The sequence below is a fragment of the Copidosoma floridanum genome, unplaced genomic scaffold, assembly GCF_036245765.1.
Source record: "Copidosoma floridanum isolate Cflo_tuat_1 unplaced genomic scaffold, Cflo_Japanese_pri ptg000009l, whole genome shotgun sequence".
Lineage (NCBI taxonomy): Eukaryota > Metazoa > Arthropoda > Insecta > Hymenoptera > Encyrtidae > Copidosoma > Copidosoma floridanum.
This window is the reverse complement of record NW_028321886.1, coordinates 963,135-985,058: the sequence shown is the minus strand read 5'-3', so window position 1 is coordinate 985,058 and position 21,924 is coordinate 963,135. Positions and strand designations below refer to the sequence as shown.

Genomic DNA, 21,924 nt, shown 5'->3' with positions numbered 1-21,924 from the left:
ATATGTATCAAATAAGTTTCTTAAAACTATTTTTGTACATAGAAGAAGAAGGAGAATTCTTTACCCTAGAAAAATATTTCGAGATTATAAGCTCTCAACAAGAGAATATTGCTTCTACATCGCTAGTATTTTTTCATAGTAGTGATAAGATTAAAGTTTAAAGAAATGGTATATAATAGTGAATAAACTTGTTTGTCAGACTTAGTTTTGTAGATACCTGAATGTTAAATGTCGCCAACATACATTTTTTTTCGAATTTTCTTGTGACTATCCCATCATTTCCAAATGTTTAGTGTATTTCTTTTGAATTTTGTCGTAAAATCAGTAATATGTAACGATGAAAACCATTTATTATTCCCCGATGGGTTCTTAATTGGAGTTGCTTCATCTGCTTATCAAATTGAAGGTGCATGGAATGTCAGTGGTAAGATTAGTTAGTGTATGTTACTTAACATTATTCCAATGATGTTAACTAAAAAGTTATGAAAACAGACAAGACAATCAGTAATTGGGATCACTTTGTACATCATTGGCCGGAAAAAATTTATGATGGATCGAATGCTGATGTTACCACTGATTCATACCACAGATATAAAGAAGACGTGGATATTATAAATAATTTAGGGGTAAGATACTACCTCAATACTACGAAAAATACAATTTAATCGGAATGACTATTTTATCAAAGGTCGATCACTACCGCTTTTCTATGAGTTGGTCAAGAATTTTGCCAAAAGGTCATGCTGGTTACGTGAGCAAAAGTGCATTACGTTACTATCATAGTCTTTTGGATGAACTAGATGCCAAAGGAATCATACCATTTGTAACGATATATCATTGGGATCATCCACAATCTATAGAGAAAGCGGGAGGATGGTTGAATGATCTTATGCCCTATCTGTTTGCGTCTTACGCTAGCGTTATTTTTAAAAATTTTGGTCACCGTGTAAAGTATTTCATAACTTTAAATGAGCCATCGGTATTCTGCACAATGGCTTATACGACAGCTAGTTTTCCACCAGGTAAGCTTAAACTATTCTTTTTGGTTTGAGTTTATTTTATAACTTTATTAAGTTAGTTGAATTCGTTTTTTTTTTTTTTTTTTTTTTTTTTTTTTTTTTTTTTTTTTGAAACAACTATGTTTTTCTATGGGATTTCTTTATTTTAGCCCGTAAACTGAATGGTACCGGTGACTACCACTGTGTTCACAATCAATTAAAGGCAAATGCTTTTGCGTATCACATTTACGATAGAATGTTTCGTAAAAAGTTTAAAGGAAAAGTTGGCATTGCTTACCAATGTATGGGCTCATTTAGTAAAGATGATAATGACATTGTATCCGATGATTTAGCTTTTGAATTTGAGTGCGGATGGCAGGCACATCCAGTTTTCTCAGAATCCGGGGATTACCCGGAGATAATGAAGAAAAAAGTGGCTGAAAGAAGTCGAGCCCAGGGGTATAAAAAATCCAGACTGCCAACATTTTCAACGTTTTGGGTTAAATTTATCAGGTGAAATAAATTCTAATAATTTCAAAAAACTAAGACCAGATTTTAAAATTCACCCTCCATTATTACAGAGGGTCAGCGGATTTCCTTGCATTGAACTATTACACGAGTCGATTGGCAAAACCGTTACAAAAATCTTCAATGGTAAATTGGCCGAATGACGAAGGACTGGAATATGAATTTGATCCCAAATGGGGCTCAGCACAAACTCCTTGGTTAAAAGTAGGTTATTGGATTCACATAAAAAGAGTTTTTTTCAGATATGATGAACTATATACTTTTGGATTTCTTAAAGTTAAAACAAACAATATAAACACGTTTGAAGGTAGTTCCTCAAGGGCTTCATAAACTTCTAAAGAAAATCAGGGACAAATACAACCGTCCGACAGTGTACATAACCGAAAATGGTGTATCTTCTTCAAGTGGCAAAGAAGATGACATAAGAATACATTACGTATACTCTCATTTAAAAGCAATATTGTTAGCAATAAAAGATGGGTGTGACGTCAGAGGTTATACATACTGGAGCTTATTGGACAGTTATGAATGGGTTTCAGGATTTACGTAAGTTAACGTGGTATTATAAAGATACATATTGAAGTTGAAAATATTACTAGAACCTTTACGTTACAGGTATCAGTTTGGATTAGTGCACGTTGACTTCGATGATGTTAATTTAACTCGAACACCAAAAAAATCTGTTGAATGGCTAAAGCATGTAATTAGCACGAGAAAATTAGAATCTCCTGTGTAACAAAATAATTGTCATGAAAGCTAAATTAGTTTTTAGATAAATTTATACATTCTTTGACTATTGCAACTGGAGATTGAGAGAAGTTAACACTTATCAGACTTATTACTTTTCTCCAGTCCCATTTTTAAGTAATAATTTATCATTCATTTCACACTTTAACTAATACTACACTCTTTGGAATAATTAAAAAATGCATTTTTTTCAGTAAATTGATTTATTTTTATTTGCTCGTGTGATATTCTCGATTTCTTTCTTACGGTTAAGGTCAAGGCCATCATCAATACAATGCGATAACGTAATTACTCTTATCGGGTAGAGCGTTCGTATGCCTAACAAACTATACATTGCGATAATTCAGTTTCAGATTAGACTTGCGTTGAACCGCGTTGCATGAAAATTTTCCTCCATCATATTATGTTTATCGATCAATGTAAGTTTTTTATATGTTATGTAATAGTTTTTTGTTTATGTAATAGTTAGTTGAATGTCTTACGAAAACCTTAACATTGGCAGAGAAAATTGTGAATTGCTGCACGTAAATTTTAATGACAAACAACGCTAACGATAGCAATGCACAATAATAGTACAGAGTGTCAAGAATCTTTTTACAATAATTAAAATTATAAGTAACTTTTAATACAAACAAGTTAGTCCCGTGAATACAAATATTTATCAGTCAAAAATATTAGTACTTATGACACTGTTTTAATGATAAAATAAATGTCAGAAAAACCGAATCTATTGAACTTAAATTACTGCAGACGATTGTAAGAATCAATGAATCCCAATTTATTTAAAATAGGATAACGACGACCGTCTCAGTTTCTATTGTAAATTTTTTTCGCGCGATAATTTTTTTTTACCTTCTTAAACCAGACGTGAACAACGATGCATAAGGTGTCTCCCTGGAGATAGATCTCACGAGAGTGGCTAATTAAAATTAGAAAAGGAATCAAGAATGGAGGCTGTGGCGAGGTCCAGAGTTCGGTTGCGAGGCATCAAGGCCCCACAGCCCCAGGCGATTAAACACCTTGATCGCACTCTAGAGCACCAACTGTGCTCGCATAGATATGTCTTTGAGATTTTTTCTCGTTGCTCCCTTTTTTTTTACATTTTTTATTACTCCAGATTTCATTATCTGTCTGTACAGAGGTTTTTTTTTACAAGGATTCCATATGATTGATTATGTGGTTGTATTTTACAAATTATTTAAAATTTTTGTCATCCATTGGAACTCAAGTAAAATAATGCCTGTAGATTTATTCAATGAGAGCTCATACATTTGAACTGCTATTAAATTTTTGTCATAATGTATCATTAGGATACACCTGCAATATCCTGGCACAAAAATTTTAATTCAGAGATATTTCAGCAAATGTAATAATCAAGATTGTTTATATTTTAAGATAGTGCATAGAGGTAGGATCTAAATTTTTAAATTTAGCTTTGAGAGTCTGAAAGAATCTATGAAACCTACAAAGGTAGAAAAAATACGTAAGTAAAGTCATCTTGTTTATACTTTATAGCAATAAATATGTAGAAATTGATGTATGAATGTAATACAAGCTTTTCAATGTATGTATAAAAAAAATCGTTTTACACGTTCTTATTAAAAAAATTAATGATTATCATTGAACAATAGCAACCTCTTTAGCCCTTTAGTGTCTGACAAGTATTATTTTTTATTTTGCACGTAAATTTAAGATTTCACATAATTATTCTGTAGATTCACATATAGTTGTTGGATCTATTGCTTGATTAAAATTAATTGAAAAACTGGCAAAAAATTCTGTTTTTGACTCACAAGAAAGTTTTTATTTCTAACTCCCCCGATAATCAGTTTTTATTTGTTACTTACTTCATTTTGAAACAAAACCTTGAAAGCTTCGCGACCATATTTTTGAGTACCATCGCGCCGCAGCATTTCCGAGCACTCCATGAGCATTGCCGTTCTGCGCCTCTCGATCATACACTCGCGCTCCATTGCGCTCATATTTTTCCAACTGTTTGACGACTCGCACCACTGCCGGCACTTTTGGGCCATCGGTTCGTCGTAACTGGCCATTTTCGAGGTGCTATCGTCAACGAAGTGACCAATAGTGATGACCAAAAAGTAGTACACCTATTCGACACTCGGATTATCTCTCACTCTGACGGTCATCTTGCGTTTATTGTCATCATTGGGCTTTTTTTTAGCTTTTTTATGGATGCTAAAAAATAGTCGGGACAGCCTTACCGAAGTTCAGGTACGTAAACGAGAAATCATTTAAATTAAGTGTACTGTGGACAACCCATTCTCTGAACCACCTCACATTGTCACAAGCTATAAAAATCTCACGACATAGTTTACAGTATAGAATAATTGGTACATAAAAAGCACACAACGAGGCGAAAAATTGATATGGCTCTTGAAAAAAACTAATCGTGCTCGTAATTACGAGGCTCGAGCTCGCAAGATCGTTACCAACCTAGCAGGCCAAGGGAAGCCAACGGACTTGTACTACGCGCGAGAGCGAAAGCAGCTACCGGTCGAGAGGAAGCAGCCACCCATCGAACAACGTCGCGCGTGGGGCACTCGCACGTACTTATTCAAGTAAACGGCAGACACGCTCGCAACGGCGACCTTTCACTTTTTGACAGCCTCCGGCTGCTCTACGAATTTTCAAGTACTTTTTTTTCTTCTAAGTATGTCTCGTGCACGCGTAGACGAATTGGAAAGAGAGAGTTTATTGTCAGTAAGGTTTTTTGAATCAATTAGGTATGGGTGACACACAGCTCAGCTATCGACTTCAATAGTCCACAGGTCGTTAGGAATGTAACGGCTGCTGAGCTTTGATTGTAGGGTGTTTCTCATTAGGTAACTGAGCATAGACGTTTTTTTTTATCTGGTTGAAATCTTAGCTCTGAATGGTGCCACTTTTAAATTATCAATTTATTTTTGTAAAAAATACAGTTTATTTACATTCAGCAAAAGCGGCAAAAGTTAGATAAAGGTTAGATAAATGCATCAAATGAAGGATTGCGAAAAATTTTGCTTTTTTTATTACAGCGTTACTACAGGATCAAAGGACAAACATTATTTGTTTCACTAGACGTTTATCCTCTGTTCTGTATTATATCACATCAATCTTTGATACTCATACTAAACCAAATAAATATTAGATCGAACGATCATTTAAAAAAGTGAAAAAGTTTAGTCTTCATGGATACTATAACTATAATACAACATTTAACTACCTCAAGATTACAATTATTGGGCTCTTTTACAGCTACAGCATCTCACTATGACTCTAGTATTAGAAACCAGTGTAAAAGTATTAAACAATATTTATTATTATTATTATTATTATTATTATTATTATTATTATTATTATTATTATTATTATTATTATTATCAATTAATCATACACATGACAGTCAAATGATAGGGGGATGTGGATGTGTGATACAAAGGTATCGATCCCTATTTTACTATGTGTAAAGAGAAATGAAGTGATCGACCAATAAATTCTTTTACATCATTTCAATCATTGCAGTTATTCTTTTACCAATAAATTTTAAGACTAAAAATAGATTACGTCAACCACCACTGCATAAATGTAATTCAGTATTAAGAACGCAGTTCTAGAAACTTGGCCGTAAAACCGTGCTTATCCACGAATAAAAACCCAATTAATAACCACTTTGACGAATCGATTGGTGAAATCCCAAATACACCTGAAAAACTGCTTCAGGGCCTGCGTTTGACACTGACTAGATTATTTAATCCTTATGAGAGTTTCGCTTTTCGTCACCTGACGCATCGATCATTTAAACATTTTTTCATACATTAAACATTTCCGGATCCAGTAGCCGTGTATGTATTATACGCGAGGTCAACAATCTTCTGGTAGAGATATTGCGTCAACTTACATTATGAGGCAATTCGGAGAAATGTACGTGGGTCGTTTGTGATCAATGAGATAAAAAGTAAATAAAAAGTGAATATTTAGTTGATACACGCATCTTACTTATTTCATTTTTTTCTGTTACAAAGCATCTGTTTTTCGTGAAACGAGAAAAAGAAAACGATCGATCGCTCACGAGTACGAGCAGCAATTTTCAAGCAAAAACCCAAACCCCCGAGGGTTGGCCGCATCCTCAGCTCTCACAGAGTCCCCAGCACCGCTTGTCACAAGATCGAGATATTTTATCGCATACCTGGGACTCCTGGACGTTTCACCTCCCCCCTGGGGGGGCTATTTCTTATTTCAGCGTACACGATACGTGGTACGAAGGACACGCGCTTCGACCGGTATCGCCATTAAATTGTGCAAATTGGCAGCCGATCGATGTTCGGGCAGCTCGGCTACGCGATAGCCAATTTATGTGCACGAGTGTCAAGTGCACTAGAAGAGAGAGAGAGTCGGTGTCTTGCAGTGACGGCTGCCGTAATCGTTTGACGCGTCGGGACGGAGTTGGATTTTTTTCTCGCGCAGAGTTTTTTTTTTTTTTTCTTTTTTAATGGCTCGCAACAGGTTTTTCACGAGGTATCTGTGAATAACTGTGAATCGATGTTTGATGTAAATTAGTTTTTTGGTCCATTTGGACTCGAAGCAGTTCTTTGAAAAAGCAAGAGGGTTCCTTTGAGTCAAGATAGACCAAATATCCGTATATGATATATACCGTGAACGGAAGTAAAGAGTGGACACATGCGATCTTAGACATTATTCATCTTACTATTTTAGGCTCGTGCTGTGCTGCTTAAAAATAATCATTGCAATCGTGGCGTCGTGTAATGACTTTGATAAATGCGATCATCACCTCAAAATCATAGTAAAATTATTTACATGATAAAAGTTCATGGATCAAGATTTGCCAGAGAGATATTATATCTTCGTGAGTTTATTACAGCCTCGATCGTGTTTATTAAAAGGTCAAAATGTTCATTAGCATTTCTGTAACACGTATGCCGCGTACAAGTAGTTGTATCCATCGAGACTGTTGTCCGATGTCGAGAAAGCGAACGCCTTGTTACCGATTTATTTGAGTAATAGGCGGTGTGCCCTTGATAATTAAATGATTCACTGTTTCTCGGATATATGTGAAATGATTCACTTTTTTTTTTCATGATTGTCGAGAGAGCTGTTATAGGCGTCAGGCGAGTTGTTATCCTACATCCAGCCTGATTAACCTAGAATCGAAGAAAAAAAAATAAAGAGATTCCTAAGGATATAAGCACAATTTTGTTCGTTCGCTGCGAGTGCTATTTGAAAAATTAACCGTCCTCTTTTTTTTTTTAATAAAAAAAAAAACAATCACATCAACAAACAATTTTCTTCCAATTCATTAAGTTAATTGTACCATTAACATTAAATCACCATAGATTGCAATTTTCAGATTATAAAATCAGAGGCATCAACACAATTCTTCCTTATACATTAGGATCGAGATGGAGATAATTTTACCATATTATATAAAGAGACTCGCAAGTCCATTAAAAAAATTACTCTTTTATTGCATTATACTTCTCTATAGAAATAATATGTTATTACTTCTCCAATAAAAAAATCGTACCGCAAAAAAAAGGTAAAAGTAAAAAAAAAAAACCAAAAAAACCCAAACAGTTACCTATACCACGCCAATGATTCGATTTCCCTTAACATCCCCAGTCACTCTTCGCACACCTGCTCCTTTGTATTTTTCCCTCGATCCTCGTATTACCCTCGTACTACCCTACGCAGCATATACACTCCCCCGCAGAGCGCATGTGCGAATGCCAGTACATGCGCCCTTTCGCTCTGTGGCAATCCGCGACGCCAGCAGCTGGTGGTCGAGGGTTTATCGTCCTGAACTGCCTCTCAACCTCGTCATCTTCGAGGCAGTAAAAAATTATAAAAAGACGACGGCTGAAAAAAGTTGTAACCTTGTAGTACGAAGATGGTGTCTTAGAGGCGACCAACAAGAGATACAGCACCAGGTGCGAGATGAAGGTAAGTCGTGGATAGCGTTTAGTTGTGTTAGAGGGGGTCGGCAGCTCTGGTATTTGTATCCTCAAGTAATTCATACGGGCTCGGTCGATTTTTTTTTTTTTATGACTAGGAGGGAGCAGTGACAGGTATGTGCTTGCAACTTAATTCATAATTTTATTATTTTTTTCTCACACAGGAGAAGGGTTTTGCTTTACAATACATTTTTCTTGATTTTCATGTTTGGGGAAATGTGGTTGGGAAATTTTACACTTGTGCTTTATGAATGAGGGGGTGTTGTGGAAGTGCTGCGCAGCGTAGGGTAGCGTAGTGGGTTTTCTCCTGTTTGTGAGTATATTGTTTTGTTAATTTCATCAATGTACCTCAATGAAAGTGTGCCAAAACAATGCTAGTAGAAATCAGCTCAGGTATTAACAAAAAAAATCTTCAGACTACTCATGCCACGTGTAAATTATGTTTATTAGAACTGTATGTTAAAAAATGTAAAATTTTTTTCTAATTTATCTTGGTGTATACATATATTGTAAATTAATTTTACTTTATAATTTTTTTTTTATTCAGCACCTAACAAAATAATTTTAACTTCGCATCATTAAAGATTATTATTTTTGGTATTCGCAATGATAACTAAAAAAATAGGGGATAGGAAAAATAATAACTAGAACTGTAGATAATCAAACAAAAGTTCAACAGTATAAAGATTTACTCGACGTTCAATCGACATAATCAATATTAAGCAGAACAATAAAAAGCTCTTCCATAGACATTACTGCAACGCCAAATAGCGACAGTAGTGAGTGTGAATTTGAATAATTGATTCACAAATTTGTTACGCGCGCGTCAGATGCGAGGGGCATTGCTGATTTTGCTGGGATGGCTGGCAAGCTGTTTGCGTTGTCACGACGTGCCGTGCAATTTCAACGCCATGTGTCTCTGTTGGGTGCAGGACGACACCGATTTCACAAAGATGGACATCAGCTGCACTGGCGTGCCTTTCGCCAGATTTCCGGGTGAGTTTGATTTTTTTGTAATTACTGCTCTGTTTGCTGTATATTGCGACTGGTATATTTGCTCATATATTATTTGTGCCAAATTAATTGAGTCATCCCATAGTATGATTATACCAGAGTCACAAAATAACCATGAGGTTCGATGGTGCTCTTTTAATATGCAAACATATTTATGTACTTTCTGTATATTGTAAGATGCTCTAGAAATTGCTTTTGATAATGAGAATCAATTAATTTTTTTAATCCATACAGAGATTTTTACATTTTGTTTCCTGCGTTTTTGAGAGTATTTTTCAAAACTTTTTAAGTAAAATTATATTAAATTAATTGTACACTTAAGCTTGGGTATCAATACATTTTTTAATAGGTACCTTACGTTACAATTATTTTAGAAAAAACAGTGCATCTATCTACAAGATATTTTTTGATTGCTGCTTATAATACAGTACTGAAATAATTTTTTTTGAAAAAAAAAAAAAAAAAAAAATCTATAATAGTAGGAAAGAGAAAAATTCAAAATTAAATGAACACTTGTTAAAAGTATTTTAATAACTATTTTAAAAATAATTCATCACTCTATTTTTGTAAGGAAATTTTTTTCTGAAGTATATTATTGTTTGTTACGAAAAAAAAAAATAAATAAAACAAAATAAAATAAAAAAGAAAAAAAATGCATTACACTTGGACAAAAAATTCATTCTCAACTATTTTAATATACACATTATAACTTTGCCTACGTATTTTAGTATCTACATTTAATTCATAGTTAATAAATAATTGCTGAACAAAAATTACATTGTAGAATAACTAATAAAATCTTTTCAAAATCTTAAAAGTATTGTAAATTCTTGTAAAAAAATAATTTGTAATTAAAAAAAAAAAATAATAAGTAAAAAAGTCTGGGTAGTAATAATTGCCGCTACAATACCTTTCTTTATTTTTTACGTCTGAATTAAAATATCATTCAGTTCATCGATCTATTTTTCGAGCCGTACAACGTGAAAAATTCCAATTTTAGACGTATCGATAAGTTACGTGGCGCAGCTAGATGTCGTCGGCTCTGGCATACAAATTTTTGACAACGAAGCGTTGGTCAGCGCATCAGGAGTCGAAGCGCTTGGTCTTGTAAGCAATCAGCTCATGAGCATCGGTGAAAGGTCCCTGCAGTAAGTATACTTTTGATTATTATAAATATTGTGATTGAAGGTCTTTTACGGTTAACACAAATAGATAATGTCAAGTTAATTATAAAATATTATATAAATATTTTAATGTTTCTTTCAACGTTATTGAAAAATTGTACGTTGAGTTATTAAAATCGACTGATCAACTTAATTCGTAGACGAGTGAGCGACAGTCTCCGTTCGCTGGACTTAAGTTACAACTCGTTAGAGGAAATACCCCTGGCGGCCTTGCGTAGCCTAAAGAAACTTAACTGGTTAAACATGCACAGGTAAGCCGTTAAAATACTTAAGAAGAAATTTTTTTTCCACACACATAGAAGTTGTATACTTACCCTTTTTTAAAACTTTATTGCAATCACAGCGTTACGCAAAAAAGGAAAAAAAAACTAAATTAAAAAAAAGTCATACTTAAAAAAAAAAAAGTCCTAAATTTAACCGCAAAACTTTGTGTTCATGATAAAAGACTCCGCAACAGTAATTTTTCGTATTTTCGGCAATACCACTGCGCTCCACCTATACCCACCCACACTCGAAGGCGTTAAATTATCGTGACATACATACGTTTTAACTCTGCTTTCGTTCTGATATGTAAAACAAAAAGTATCGATGCTGGGCAATACAAAATTTCGTAATTGTCCATCTTCCTTCTTTCCAGCAATCATCTGACGACATTGGAAGGCAATTGGGGTCACATGAACGGCACACTTTCGAACGCCTTCTTCGGCGACAACTCGCTTGTCTCGGTACCCCGGAGCTTCGCCACCTTCTCGTCCCTCGTCTGGCTCAATCTCGACAACAACAACATCGAGGAGCTCCCACTGGATACCTTACCCCCAAACCTCGTCACCCTTAGCCTGAACGCCAATTTGCTCAAAGCCTTCCCGGCCAGCGTGGCTGGGCTCAAAGATCTGGAGTGGCTGTATCTCCGGGGCAACGACATCAGGCACCTCCAGTTGCCGGATTTCAAGAGCAGGCGCCTCGAGATGGTCGACCTCAGTGAGAACTCCATCGAGAGCATCAATTATGCTGGCACTGGGAATAAGAACCTCACCATAAAAGATCTAAATCTGTCCGGTAACGTTAATTTTACGATTGTGTCTTTGATCGCGTACACTCTATAGAGTCGTTATTTTTTTTTTTTTCCTTACTAGTTTCTCGATTGTAAAATAGTGTACCAACAGTGACGAAAAAAGTGGTTGAATTTACGACGAGTGAATCGTATATCTTTGATTTTAGTTGTTGATGTAAATCGTGTGATTATCGGTATTTATGGCTCTTTTGACAATCGGTATGATAAAATCTAAAACACAGGTAACCGCCTCACCAGCCTGACAGAGGGCACCTTCTCCCAAATGGCAGTGCGACGCATCCACCTGTCGTCCAACGGAATCCGATCGATCGATCCACAAACGTTCGCTGGTCTCGAGGACACCCTCGAGTACGTCAACTTGGAAAACAACGAGCTTTCGGCCCTGCCAACCGCCGTGAGCTCGCTGCGTCAGTTGTCGTACCTGTACCTCGCGAGCAACGCAATTCGCGAGCTCGGCAACGACAGCTTCCTCGAATTCGGCGGCAATCTCAAAGCTTTGTCTTTGGCCACCAACGGGTTCGAGACTGTGCCGGTCAGCGCGCTCAGCGGCTGCTCGAGTTTGCTTCACCTCAATCTCGGGTACAACAAGATCCACAAGATCTCGCCCGGGGACTTTGAGTGGGCCGAGAATCTGGAGATTCTCCTGCTGAGGAACAACTTTTTGACGCAGCTCAAGCCAAACACCTTTGGAGGTTCGTACGTCTTTCGCGCAGTTTATCATACACCGTGAATCTTAATGTACTCTCTGAATATTTAATTTCACTGCAACCCCAGAATTGTTTAAATTTTGAATCTCAGGTGTTTCAATGGTTAATACGCATTTGAGAATTATCTTATTGAGAGTAAGGAGACAAAAGTTTTCAAAACTTGTGATGGAAATCAAACGTTTGATTGTTTTGTTTTGGTTCACATTGCAAGTACTTGGAACACTATAAAGGAGGAAAAAAAAAAAAAAAATGTGTGTCCATAGGTACGAAAAAACTAAAGGAACTGAGCCTGTCGTTCAACCACCTGACTGACATATCGGACGAGGCGTTCACGGGCCTGACGGACAGCCTCGAGATCCTCGAGCTGAGCTTTGCTTTCTCGACGGACGTGTTTCCTCTACGGGCGCTCCGTCCCCTCAGCAGCCTCCACTGGCTCGTGCTCGACAACAACAACTTCCACGCGATCGAGCCCTCGGCGTTCTACACCCTCCAGAAGCTGCGCTACCTCAACCTCGAGTCCAACCGCCTGGCCGAGATACCCGAGCGCGTCTTCCTCGAGGACGTGCACTCGGAGCTGCGCGACGTCAAGCTCGGCTACAACTTCATCGAGGCCATACCCGAGAGCACCTTCCACAATCTCACCGAGCTGAGGGCCCTGGACCTCACCGGCAACAGGATAAGGCTGTTGGCCCCTGCCTCCATAAGCGACTGTCCGCGGCTGGTCACCGTGTCTCTGGCCAACAACAGGATCACTGCAGTCGATACCTCGGCCCTCGGTGGACTCTATGGCCTGAGGTTCTTGCACTTGGAGTTCAATAAGATCACGCTCCTGGACTTTGAGGCGTTTGCCGACAGGTATGATTTCGGCTTTTCTTGATCGATGCAGCCCCGTTGCTTTTTTTTTCCAAATCTGTACACGCTTTTGATTTCCTTGGGTTATTGTTCGCACCGCAATGGATGGCCTTGGCAACAATGACACAACATATTATATAAATGAGCGCCGAAATTTTGCATGAATCTACACAATGATATTCATCGACAGCATATACCTATAGTGGCACTGTATTGTGCACTAATACATTAATCATAGTTTTGCCGACAAACATGACGTTAATACCACATGCATATACACGCACTTTGTTAATATCTTTTACTTTTTGATCTGCTTACGTAGTGGCGGCTCGGATTTCACCTTAAACGTGTCCTACAATTCAATATCTACTCTGCTGCCGAGCGTATCACCGATTAATTTGACACGCCTCGATTTGGGTTTCAACAATCTGACTCACCTGTCAGCCGACGTTTTTGCCAATTCGCCGAACCTGAGAACAATCAACTTGCAAAACAACTATCTCACGTCGATCGAGCCAGGTGATTGTGTTTCTCATATTGTTGTATAGAAATGTTATTTTGCTAGTCGTAAAGTACAAATTCAAATTTTTACTATTTAAAAAAAAGTTCTATTGTATAGTTTCATTAATTTTTCGGGCTCCTTGATACAGTAGAACTGCACGAAATGTTGAAAAAATTTCACCTTACTCAGTTGTTATTTTGTTTTTGTTGTGAAATATTTAAGAAATATACATTCATACATCTGATTTCTATATGAATTTTTTTAAAGATAGACAAGACTTGATGGAATAATTTTCTCCTTTTTTCATAAATTTGTTTATTTTAAACTTTAATATGATTTCTGACATAATAAATACTATATTTGTATTTCTAATAATATTTTGCTTCAGTATTTTTTTTTTCCCCTTAGAAAAACAGTCTATTAAAAAAACATATTTTACATGAATCTACGACTCTACATTGACTTTTTTATCTATTGAAGAATTAAGTTTTCCGTTTTATACTTGAAAAGATAAAAAAATTTGTCCGTACCTCAATAACCAAGAAGCAACTGTTGCTTATGGTTTGCTAGGAAACTAACAGTAAACTTGCAGCAACAGCAAAAACGGACTCAGATTTGCAACAACTTGCTCTAAATCTGAGTCCGTTTTTGCTGCTGATTATTGGTTATTTTTTCAGTTTGTCTGATGCGCTCAGCTCAAAATCTCAACGTTTTAAAAATTTTTTTTTTTTCTATATCATTTGCTAAGACAATTCATTACCCATTAAATTAAATCAATACACGTAAACAAACATTTTTTTATGCACTATTTTTCATAGAAATATGACTTTCAATATTACCTCTTTTCGTTGAAAATATTAAATAATGCCTGAAAAAATTGTATTCAATAATCGATTTTTCACAAATTTTTTATGTGTATGCAAATAATGCACATTTATAAACGGAAAAAAATTAATACAATTTTTTATCAACCTATTTTTCCTACCAAGGGCGTACTTAGTAAACATAAAAAAAGAAAATAAATAACGTCTGAGGTAGGACAAAGAATTTGAACTGTCCCTGCATTATCAGATAAGGGAGCCTAATCTGCACATGCTTTTCGAGATTTTTTTTTCAACAGAAATCATATGTTGATTTTTTTTTTTTTTTTCTTTCAATCATTTTGTATCATATTCCAAAGGCACGTTTTCTCTAAGTAACCTCGACGTATTGAACCTCCGAGACAACCGCATCGAGTCGTTGCGCAAACAGAGCTTCAGCGGCCTCGGCCTCCTGCAGCAACTCGATCTCTCAGGCAACCAACTGAGCCAACTAACGAACGAACAATTCCGACACTTGCGCGGCTTACGGGTCCTCAACCTGGCACGCAACCGGCTGCGATCGCTAACGCGCGACGTCTTCACTGGCACGCGACTAGAGATACTAGATCTCAGTCGCAACAAGTTCACGGTCGTACCATCGGCGCCATTCCTCGACGTTGGGTACACGCTCAGGTACGGGACTATTGTGTTTTTTTTTTTTTTTTTTTCCCCACTTTGTTGACGCAAAATAACACCACATTTTTCACCCTCGCTGCAGAAGTATAGATCTTTCTGAAAACTTCATCGACCACCTGGATGCCACTTCGTTCCCGACTTCGCAGCTGGTGTCTCTGAACCTGGCTCGGAATCGTATAGAAATCTTGCCAGACATCTCGTTCGTCTCTCTGGCAAAGCTGCTGGTGCTCAACATCTCCCACAACTATCTTCGAGCGAATTTCAAGGAGGTGTTCCACTATCTGCCCGATCTAAGGCATCTGAGCCTAGCCAACTGCGATCTGAAGGCGATACCACATCTGTTGCTCAGTTCTTTGAATTGCTTGGACCTGTCGTACAATAACATCGACACGATTCGAGACAACGAGCTGCAGTACTTTGACGATTTGAAGATACTCCTGTTGACAAACAACTCGCTGAGATCCATCGGTGGACTGAGGCTTAATTTATTGAGGGAACTGGATATATCCGGGAATCCGATTAAGGTATCCATAATTCTTTACCAAAAATTTACCTTACGTATAACGATGTTCAAATGGACTTTTTCAGGAGCTGTCGAAAGAATCATTTTCCGGCTACTCCAGAGTAGAAAGTCTCAACATCCGCAACCTCAATCGCACCTACGTGGTCGACAAGGATTGCCTCAAATCGCTGAGATACCTGAAACACCTGCGCACCCAAACCTGGCCGGAAGTTCCAAATTTTCATCTCCAGCACTTCTTCAATGGTCTGCCCTTGCGTAACGTCGAGATCGAAGTGACCGAGTCTGAGCTTACCGATCAGCTGCACTACACGTTTACCAAGCAGTTGCGCGAATTAACGATCACAGGTCGCAATTTGCGCTACATCGACTCCAACGCGTTTGCCACGATCGAGAGTGCCGAGCTGGTGCTGAGGATTACGGAGACGCAGGTGCAGCGCTTTCAGTCCGACGTTTTTTCGCCGTTGACGAGACGATCGTCGCAGCTTTCCCTGGATCTCAGGAACAATCACATTTATGAGCTCAGCCCGTCCGTTATCTACGGTAATCAGTCGTGGGAGACTGTGGGCACTTACATGGTTTCAGGTGAGTTTTGTAATGCTTTTGTTTTGTGGAATTTTAATTTCAGTAATTTCAATGAAGCCTTGAATCGATTCTGATTACATCAAACCGTTGCACGTCAAGTATGGACGTGTAAATCATCCGGATGTTAGAAATATCAGATATAATTACAATAACTTTAGATGATCCAGGCATATTATATTACATGCCTCGTTTATGCCCAAAAATTGTCCCCAGTCAATAAAAAATTTGAGTCATCTGTGATTTGTCCATCACACCCTTACGTAATTGATTAAAAAAAAAAAAAAAAAGTGAAACGTCATCTTCGAATCACAGGTGGACTTCAGGTGTCGGGCAACCCACTGGAGTGTGACTGCGAAATCGCCTGGTTGTCGGTCTGGTTGCGCCGCTGGCTCCGAGAGTCGCGTCAAATTCACACCGCCTCGCAATCGGATGCCCGACAATTGCGCACTTTGGCGGGCAGAGCCGTTTGCGCCGAGACTTCGGCCACGGCCTCGCAACACCAGCAGGGCCAACAGCTCAACTCGATACTCAACGCCGATCACACGCGCAACACTGCCTGCCAGGCGTCCGCGCTCAGCGGGGCACCTGTTTCTGATTACGGGAGGCGAGCGATGATGGCACCCGTGGGTGCCTTTATTTTCATGCTGCTTGTCCTGCGGTAGCTGATTTTTGTTTTTCATCTGGTGGGCGTACATGTTGTCGTTATTTAATCATTAAAAACGTTTCGTTTTCGTTTTTCATGAATACTTGAAAGTTGTAGTATGTATCTTATTTGTCACTTGCCTAGTGCAATGTGACTGTGATTTCTTGAAAGTTACAGTATTATTACCTTCGCACAAATGGGCTTGGGGTCGCGGAATACATTAAAGATTTTATTATGATGTTTAACATGTGTGTTTTAAGTACTTTAAAGTATTTTGTTATCTTATACGGTAGATAAATGATTAAGTCTCGGTTTTTGTAAATATTAAAAAACATATCCAAGAACTGATGACGCTAAGGGATCTGATTTTAATTTTTGATATATTTCTGTGATTACATCTTAGCATTCAGAGATCCAAGAGATTGTTGACATTTTACGACATTGCACTATCCATGGACATTTTTCAATGTATTTACATTAAAAACTAGGGATGTAATAAATTTTTATGATAAATACTTGTATGTAAATAAAATTGGCATATAACTATGAAGTTATAAAACTATTTAGCAAATTCATATTGCATCAACGATAAGAGTCGAGTTATTGCACAAACATAATGTTTTTTTTTTTCTCTTTAGTCTGTCAGAAAAATTACCAGAAAAGTATTGGACAAGTACTGTTTACTATTCCATTTAAACTAAAATTGATGTTAATGGAACAGATTAAGGTTTGGGAATGGAGAATCCGTATCATCGCGACTTTCTTTACGCCAACGAAAATTTACAGCAACCGGGATATCAGATGTCTCATGCTTCTTAATTCACATACTGCATTTTCATTAATTATTGTTTACATTAAAAAAACATAAAATATGTGTCATTACTGATAAACTACCCGGCAATAATGATAGTTTTCTATGAAAAATTCCAGTTGTAAACTGTTCATATCGTCTAATTTTCGTATGATATTTTTGTAGATCTGTAACCAATAAGTTTCTAAAATAGCTTAAAAATATCAAAGAGTACTTAATATTCTAAAGAAAATTCTTTAAAATATAATTAAAAATTTAACAGTTCATCATGTAAAACTAAACAATTTTATAAAATAAATATTTGTAAATTATTAATTAAATATTTATAACCTGTATTGTAGAATCTGCGTGTATATTAATTGAATAAAAATTTTGTTAAAAAATCTATTGATTAGTATTCTTAAAGTGTTTAATTATTTTAAAGGACAAAAATAGTTGTACGAAAATTCTAAAGTAGTCGTATGAGTATTTTTTTATTTCATCTTATAAATGTAGTTTTTGAAACCTTACAATGAATAATAATTTAAAACACTTGCTTTTTGTATTTGGAAAGTGTTAAGAAATTAAATAATAATTTTTAGAACAATTGAAACTACTGAAGAATTTTTCTGTACAATAATTTTTTAACATTCCATTAACAATGCTCGATATCATTATATATTTATCTCCATAGCCCTATATCTCCACTCTTATTTTTTATTTTGTCTTTGCAGTCTCATGACAAGTCAGAAAAAGTTTAGGTTGCCTACGCAACTGAGACAAAGTTGTTAAAAAATAATTTTTAAGCTTCAGCGACTTTATTTAATAAACGTGAGTTACATCATTTTATTAAAAAATTTTAATCTTTCATCATGATGACCGCAGTTTTACATTGATAAAAAACGTTATGAAATTTTTAAATATTCAACTTATTACTATCACTTATGCCAGTTAAGTCTAAATTCAATCAGTGGAGCTCACTAAACCATAGTAAATGGCTTGCTATATCTACGATAGTTTTATTATTAAGATAAATTATTGCTTATTATATTGCAGGACTAAAATCTTGACATCATTACACAATGCGATTTGAACAAGAGCATGTAAAAAGTGGTATATTACGTGTAACGAAAAAAATTTATTTTTAAACTTTAATTTTTTAATCTATTTCATTAAATTGATTGACGTGGATTTAAAAATGAAATTAGCTTTTTTTTATGTACTCTCAATTTCATCGATTAAAAAGAGGGAAAAAATGTAAATAAATTAAATGTCTGTCATAATATACAGTCAGAGAGGGTTTTTTAAAATTAATGCGTTCAGTAACAGATGAGGATAAAAATAACAAGCATTTTCGAGATAAACCGAATTTTTTTCATAAACAAGTTATGTAATAAAGTTTATAGTTGATGAACAAGAGATTTGAAAAAAAAAATAATAAAATAAATAAAATCATAAATAATTTAAAACAGTGGAATGAACTTGTTCTATTAACTTTATTGAACTCGTAAAATTACTTACCAATTTAGTAAATTTGTTTTTGCACAAAAAAATCAAGTATTTATTCGTTGCACCTCTACATCAATACATCGATAACTTTGAAGTATTAAAAAGTCCAAATAATGTATTGGGTATACAGGAGATGAAATAAATGAAAAATGATTCTCTGAATAAAACTGAAAAATTTGTAAATCTATTTACAGCTTTGATCTCATTAAATTTTTCATGAAAAATAATTATTAGAACACTTACAATATTTTTACTTTACTCAGTAGTTAAGTTTTTTTTCTAAGTCCAAACTAAAAGAAAAGCAACGAATTTGGATCCGTTGGTCAAATATTCAGGATTAACGTTAATTTTCTCTATTAGACTTGATGCTTTTAGAAATGATCTTTCTATATTGAATTTTTTTTTTTTTTTTAAGAAGTATTTAGAAGTATTTAAAAAGTGCTAAAAAATCATTTCTTGCTCATGCTATTTGCAACCATACAGTCGGTTTGAATAAAATGTTATAGATAATGACGAACAACATAACGAAGCATATATTGTACTTCAATAATTTAGAATAAAAGACAAAGTAAAAATGCAATAAAATTTTTTGTTTTCGGAGATTGATTTTAAGAACAGTTATGAAATATATTTAAGTGATAAATAAAGTTAATACATGACAATTATCATCCACTGCGGATTCCCGAATCTTCATTTTACATATTTTTATGAATTCACTTTAATAATACAAATGTACTGTTATCAAACTTTTTACATAATTCACGTTACTGATTGTACTATCAATCAACGTCAGAGGAACAGTAGCCTCGCTTTCGCCTCTCTTAACTCAAAAGACTGCAGTGTCGCGAATGTAAGGCTATAAATCGCAAGAAAAAGAGACGAAAAATCGCTTGCACACCTGCTTCAGGTTCTGTTTTGAGTTCCAGAACAATATAGTACTTTGATACAAAATGTTTCACCTACTGCTCTCGTTAATGACAATAACATTAGTTGGATGTAACAACGAAAATAAAATTCTGACATTTCCCGATGGATTTCTGATAGGGGCTGCTTCATCTGCTTATCAAGTCGAAGGTGCATGGAATGTTGACGGTAAGATTGTTTTGTCAATTTTTTTCAACATTTATTTAAACAATGATAACGGAAATATTTCAAAAATAGATAAAGGAATTAGTAATTGGGATCATTTTGTACATCATAACCCGGAAAGAATTGTTGATGGATCGAATGCTGATGTTACCACTGATTCATACCACAGACATGAAGAGGACGTAAATATACTTAGTGATTTGGGGGTGAGTTGATAAACTTTTTCAAATGAGAATAACAATATTTCTTGCTATCAACTAAATGAAAATTCATGATACATTCACTTTTTTAAAGGTCGATCATTACCGCTTTTCTATGAGTTGGTCAAGAATTTTGCCAAAAGGTCATGCTGGTTACGTGAGCAAAAGTGCATTACGTTACTATCATAGTCTTTTGGATGCACTAGATGCCAAAGGAATCATACCGTTTGTAACGATATATCATTGGGATCATCCACAATCTCTAGAAGAAGCGGGAGGATGGTTGAATGATAACATGCCTCAGTGGTTCGAAGATTACGCTAGAGTGATTTTTCAAAACTTCGCACATCGCGTAAAATATTTTGTGACTCTAAACGAGTTAAATATATACTGCACTATGGCTTATAGAAGAGCTGAGCATCCTCCAGGTAAGTTTTAAACTTTTTTCTTTGTTTTCAAACTACTCTATCTGTTGACGCTTGTAAAATACTAATCCGTAGACGATTTTGTGCTTCAACGTGATTTTTCACTTCTTGTGAAGCAAAAAGGGCCAAAAGTGTATTTAAAAATTGGTCATAAAAAAAATTATATCACCGACATACATATCCGCACTTCCTTCGCTCGAATATAATAAAGTTATAACTTAACGGAGCGCTGTTTTGAATACAAACACCCCTAGCCGAACAAACCCACGTAACAGTAGTAATTACTACAGAACTAACTATAGTACAATACAATCATTACTGCCATACATCAGTATTGTACTCAATAGAAATTAGTGAATGAATGCGTGATAAATGTCGTAATAATATATCATTGTTTCAGCCATAAAATTAAACGGGACAGGCGACTATCAATGCCTTCATAATCAATTAAAAGCTCATGCTCTTGCATATCATGTTTATGATGAGGAATTTCGTAAAGAGTTTAATGGTCAACTTGGTATTACAACTTTGTGTTTTGGTCACTTCAGTAAAGACACAATCGATTTAGCATCCGAAGATCTTGCCTATGAATTTGAATGCGGATGGCCATCTCATCCGATTTTTTCGGAAACCGGCGATTACCCTGAAGTTATGAAAAAACAAGTTGCTCTAAGAAGTAAAGCTCAAGGCTATAAAACCTCCAGACTTCCAGTATTTTCTGAAGATTGGGTCGCACGTATTAAGTAAATCATTACACTGCTATAATTATTATTTAAATTCAGTATTGTAAATGTTATCTTCGATACTATATGTTGTTTTAGAGGAACATCAGATTTCTTTGGACTAAATTATTACTCAAGTAGAATAATTGAACGTTTATCAACATCTTCAAGAATTAACTGGCCAAACGATGAAGGGTTGGAATATACTATGGATCCCAAATGGGTATCAGCGCAAAGTTCTTGGTTAAAAGTAAGGTCTCTCATGAATATAACAATCATTTTCATAAAAAATGGATCTATATTTTAAACAATTTTTCCGAAATTGTAGAAACTAAAAATAATATTCAAAGTAAAGTGATATTACAACTT

General features: G+C 35.7%; 2 protein-coding genes and 1 long non-coding RNA gene across 3 annotated transcripts; all 3 read left to right on the top strand.

Annotated features, from left to right (window-relative positions):
- The first annotated feature begins 228 nt into the window (after positions 1–228).
- Positions 229–20,517, top strand: LOC149375228 (uncharacterized). Its single transcript, XR_016292874.1, has 3 exons — positions 229–424; positions 493–626; positions 20,503–20,517. It is a non-coding gene; the product is annotated as an uncharacterized LOC149375228 (long non-coding RNA).
- On the top strand, positions 633–1,515 carry LOC111643315 (cytosolic beta-glucosidase-like). The gene is made up of 2 exons (XM_089589337.1): positions 633–1,022; positions 1,169–1,515. The coding sequence occupies exons 1-2, from the start codon at positions 671–673 to the stop codon at positions 1,513–1,515; spliced, it is 699 nt and encodes a 232-aa protein (XP_089445463.1). The 5' UTR covers positions 633–670.
- Positions 2,663–16,859, top strand: LOC106643351 (uncharacterized). The gene is made up of 12 exons (XM_014358447.2): positions 2,663–2,692; positions 9,076–9,241; positions 10,260–10,407; positions 10,584–10,694; positions 11,081–11,499; positions 11,737–12,207; positions 12,486–13,077; positions 13,397–13,593; positions 14,757–15,069; positions 15,155–15,596; positions 15,661–16,177; positions 16,490–16,859. The coding sequence occupies exons 2-12, from the start codon at positions 9,076–9,078 to the stop codon at positions 16,837–16,839; spliced, it is 3,726 nt and encodes a 1,241-aa protein (XP_014213933.2). The 5' UTR covers positions 2,663–2,692; the 3' UTR covers positions 16,840–16,859.
- Positions 20,518–21,924: the final 1,407 nt, after the last annotated feature.